Here is a 5,030-nt window from a genome sequence, read left to right on the forward strand (position 1 = left end):
CCCCCCCCCCCCCCGCCTTTCCCAGTTGAAAATTGAATGTCAGTGCAGTCGGTTTTCAGTTCAATCTACACAGCTTAGAGGAAGCTGCCGAGATTGAATCGCTTCTGCCTCCGGCTTTGTGACTGTCTGTACTTAGCCTGTGTGAAGACTCTGACTTCCTTGTGTTTTTCAATGATCCTCTGCCTGTGCATTTGAATGGACCAGAGTAAGTGCTGTGGGTGGGAAGGGTGTGTGGGTGGGGAGGGGAATCGTGCCCCAGAGCAGTAGACTTGAGGGAAGAACAGATGGGCATCAGCTTCAGTTCCAGCTTGAGGTTTTGGTGAAGGCTTCCTTGGAGAAAGTTTGAATTCCCTTAGTCCTGGCCACTGGGGTTCTTTAAGCATCTCCAAGCTCCCTGGCTGCAAGGGCTTGCATACAGTCTGCACTCGTCCTCCTGCTGGATTTCCTCCTCGAATAAATGTAGCCTGTAATTGTAAGCATTTCACTTGGAACAAAGCATCTTTCACATGGATATAATTAAGTCTCTTTATTAAAGTGGGCGGGGGCAGAGAGGTTGTCTTCCCCATCTGCATGCCTGTTGGAGCAGTAGAGGAAAAAGGAGCCGTTTGGTTGGTCCCCTTTTTGGCATGTTCTTCTCAAAACTTGAAGCTTTGCGTGTTAATGGCAACGCCCATCCTCTCGCTGACCAATTGCTAGCCAGGTATTCGAATTAGCCTGTTCCACTTCAGCTGTCCCTGCGGTGCAGGACGTGTAGGAAGGAACCTCTGCCAATACCCCATAATGATTACCCATTTCTCTCTTTCAGGACTCGTGTACTGCTTTCTGCTCTGATTCTCTCTGCTTGATTCGGAGATTTTGGGAGGAGCCGCTGGAGCTTGCGCACTGCTTCATGCAGTCACAGTAAGGTTAAACATTGTTGATCTGCAATGAGTAGATAATAGCTGAGGTTGCCTGTGTTTTAAAGCTGTTTCCTGGACTTGTCTGTTGATATGTAGTCAAGGTGCTGATATCAACTCATGCTTTATAAACTGGCTGTGGTATAACTTTTTTACTCTGTCAGCTGTATGTGTCATGATAAGAAAACAAGGTCAAGGCTGTCACATTGAAAGGGAATAATGACAGGCATAGGTGTAGGGGATTCATAAAGGTACCCAAACAGAATAAAATAACAGCTTGATGGAGCACGGCATATTGTGTGTTCAGTATCTGTCTCATAAGTAAGCTCAGCTCCAGAGTTGCCAGGTCTAAAATTTCCCACTGTATCAAACAAGTAAAGGCGTTTCACTCTCCACGGGTGGGGTTGTTCTCAAACATGCTTAAGCATTGATACCTGGGATTTCCCTGACACAGCTATTTTATACCAGTCATTGCAAGGTTGTTATCCTGAACCAAGGCTCACGTTTTTCTCCAACTCGTGTGTCTCCCAGAGCAAAGCGCGCTGCTCCTGTAACACATCCATCAGTTTCTAGTTTGGTACCACCACCAGGCCCACTCCTTCCCTGTAATAGGCTCTTATCATTGGAGCCAACTTCTGACTCGCCTGCGTGTCAGTCCCCTTAGTCTAGGTAATGACTGACGGTTCTTACCTCTGTAGTTCACCTATGCACACTCCTCAGTGCAAACCCCATCTAGTGCCCTTTGTGAGCAGTCTGGTAGCTTAGACCCTGGAGTCAGTACTCCAGCCTTCCTGTATCCCCCAGTTTTAGATGCATTTCCCCCAGAGCACAGATGGCAGGGGGAACTTTGAATAAGTCCCTAAGTCTTCTGTGTAGTGCAGCACATTGCTTATGTGTTCAGAAACCTACCTTTGAAGGCATCAACCTTGAAGTCACTGCAGTGCAGTGAATTTTCACTAAGGATTTTCAAGCGTCAGAAGTCCTAAAGCCCAATTTTACTCTTTATGGAAAACTTGAACCTCCTGTGAGTAGGAGGGATTCCCACCAAATGTACTTATCCTCTCCAGGGTCAAACTTAGTTCTTTCCTGGAGTTTGACTTCACTGTTAAGTCCTCTAATGCCCTGACAACTAAGCTTATGTTTTCTCACCCAGATGTGCTCTTTCTGCTGGAAATGTTTGTGCAAGGCTCTTTTTAAACAGCGAGGGTCAACCCACCTCCTTATGTACCTTGGAGGAGCTAAGTCCTCATTCTTGTCATAGTGCACCAGTGGAGTTGGCTCAGTGGCTTTATGCCGTCTCTCCTGCTGACAGTTTCGGTTGACAAAAGGGTCCTGCATCAGTATGTCAGGGTGATGGATCATGCCATCCTCCCACACCCTGTGACGAGCTGCAGCTTAAAGCTGTACTAATTGTTTTCCTGAAAGAAAGAAAAGAGCAATTGTATAACTTGCAGTCCTAGTTAGTAAGAGGGAGCAACAAACCTTCCAACATACTGTCCTCTCAGTTGCACTGATTATTTTGGACTGGATTTCTGTGTATTTTTACTCTCTCTTTGGGGAAGTCAGTGCAGTTGAAGGAGGGACTGGATTCCTTCAGCAGATGCTTTATTGTCAGTGTTTTGGAAGGATTTCTGACTTAATGGAATCCACCCATTCTCTCAGTATACTTTTGAATATGCAAAACCTGCTAGCCTTGAGCAAAAAGCTGTGAGTGCTGTCTTTGGACACGAGACCTTTCAGCGCTTCTCCAGCTCTGCAGAAAGAGAGAGAACCGCAGTGCCTCCCCCTCCCCCCCCCCAACACTGAAAACTTATCACACCCTCTCTTCCTGCATCTAACCTGTTTTACCCTGTGCAGTGCCTCAGATTTTCCATGGTCCTACCCAAGAAAACTAGTGCTTTGAAAACTGTATGCATAACAATTTTTGGTCCAAATTATTTGGCATAGCTGAACCTTAGCAGCAGCTGGATGGATTAATCATAAGCTGCTGTTAGTCTGGGGAGACAAGCATTTATTATTGTAATTATTTTAATTTAATTTTCCCTTTTGGACAGTGGAGGCACAAGAACGGTATGCATATTTTAGCTCTTGATAGTCTTTTGAGTAAGAAATAAATCCTTAGGCTTGGCATCTAATTTAAAAAGAGAGAATTCCTTTGAAGGCATGCATGGCTGAAAACCTGGCTTTGTAGTTCACCCTGAACCCCTGATACCACACCTAGTGTGGCCATGTGCATACAAGAGGCTTATGTCTTCTGTCCCATAAGAGAATCAATATAGAAACGACAGAGCCTGGAGCCCCTAAATTCCCGTTGCACTGTATTCACAAGAAAAAAACTGTTGGGTCTGTTTTAGCTGCCAGTATAGTCTGCTCCCAGACAGGCTTTAGAAGATTATTATTGTTTCTGGCGTGCAGCAAGCCTGGGGTTTTTACTGTGTTCATTGTTCTGAAGCAAATGGGAGTCTCTTCCTAAGAGTGACTCAGTAAGGGGGTATAATGCAAATTCCTGATGCTGTCTGTTGCCATCTTCCTGCTCTCCATAGTGCCCGCGAGCAGGCCGCAGGAAAACCTCTCACCTGATGACTTTCTCCCAGGAAACGGCAGTCCCAACACTTAAGATTTCTGGGCGTGCCTCCTCCATGCAGAGTGTAGAGGCAGCTGAACGTTTTCTTTTTCTGCCTTCCTTTTTCCTCCTCCCCAAACTGTACTTCCAAGGCAGAAAATGTTTTAATTTCACTTGTGATTTAGTAGCCGATTCGCAAAGTTTACATTTCTATATGGAAACCTTAAAAATAGCCATCCAGGGCTACAGCAAGGACCACCCGTACACTGAAAATGAATTCTGCGTTAGCCTGCACTGGCAGGAGTTCCTTGTGTGGCCAGCTCAGCACACTGTTGGCTCCTCAGCTCTGTACGGTTTCTGCTGTGATCTCAGTGTTTAAAGTTGTTTGGGTCGGGGGGAGAACCTCCTTGTCTTAGATCTGTGAACAGGTTTTGAGGGGGAGGGGAAGGGCTGCGGTTTCAACTCCAATCCTGAGCTTGGGGCCAGCCTTGCCCCATCCTCCCAGCCTCTAATCCATGCCTCTGCCTCCCCCTGCCCCTGCTGCTTACCTTCTCATCACAGCTCCAGCTCTTGCTGGGGCCCTGCTGCAGCACAGAGCACGTGCTGGATCCAGGCCCCTGCCGAGGCAGGCAGTGGCATCTGTCCCCAGCTTCAGTGTCGGGGCCAGAGCTGCTGTCACCCCAGCTGCTGCTACGTGGATGAGTGGGGGCTGAACCCAGCATGTGCTTTGTGCTGCAGACCGGATTAGGCCTGAGCTGGAGCTGCGACAGGGAGGTAAGTGGCAGAGAAGGGGGAGGTGGTGGGGGGGGTCATGGCAGGGGGCAGGCTGAAGAGAGGGGCAAATGGTTGGGGTGCAGGTGTCAGGGGCTGCAGGTACTGCAGGGAGGGCAGGTGCCTGGAGCAGGTGGAAGGCAGGGCAAGTGGTAGGATGGCCAAGTAGGGGGGCAGGTGCCAGGTGGGCAAGAGGTGGGAGGGATAGGTAGTAAGGTGCAGGGGTCAGGCCACTTGACTCCCCTGCTTGCCCTGTGACACTGGTGGTTGGGACAAAATTAAGACAAGTCTCCAATATTAGGTTCTATACATGGAGAATTGTAGCAAATAGATGCATTTTCCATGTCTAAAATTTGAAGTAGTCTTGGATTCAGGTAAATATGGTACATTCTCTAGGTTGGATTTGTTAAACTTGATCGTAACTGAAGTTTAACTGGAACATACCTGTGTTACTGGAGCAGCATTGGAGCTCTGGCTGGTGCTCTAGTGCATCTGTCAGCATTTTTTCTAGGTTGTAAGTGGGTAATCGGGGGAGTTGACCAGCCTGCCCTAAACAAACTATCCAAGTAGAGTGGTTATTTGCTGTGGCTGCTTATATAGATGAGATGGAAAGCATTTTTAAAAGACTGCACGGCCTCCATTTTCTCTGCCTGTGTCTCAACAGCAAAATGTGGGCTTTCTTATCAGGAATTTCCCATTTTGATGGAATTGCATCCCACAGAGGATTTCTGAAAGGGTGGGGATGTATCAGATGTGTTTTTTTTTTTTTTTTTTTTTTTTTTTTTTTTTTGGGGGGGGTT

General features: G+C 47.3%; 1 protein-coding gene across 2 annotated transcripts in view; it reads left to right on the top strand.

Moving 5' to 3' along the window:
- LOC109288498 (A-kinase anchor protein 13-like) overlaps positions 1-5,030 on the top strand; it is a 219,497-nt gene that overhangs the window by 91,752 nt on the left and 122,715 nt on the right. Inside the window, exon 2 of one of the 2 annotated variants that reach the window (XM_019504053.1) lies at positions 806-905. Coding sequence is in view for 1 of the 2 variants with exons in the window: in XM_019504052.1 (XP_019359597.1) it covers position 900 (1 nt within the window). In the remaining variant the exon portion in view is untranslated. The remainder of the gene's footprint in view (positions 1-805; positions 906-5,030) is intronic. The other variant, XM_019504052.1, reaches the window with a different exon arrangement.

Source organism: Gavialis gangeticus, unplaced genomic scaffold (assembly GCF_001723915.1).
Source record: "Gavialis gangeticus isolate Ggan-Ray unplaced genomic scaffold, GavGan_comp1, whole genome shotgun sequence".
NCBI lineage: Eukaryota > Metazoa > Chordata > Crocodylia > Gavialidae > Gavialis > Gavialis gangeticus.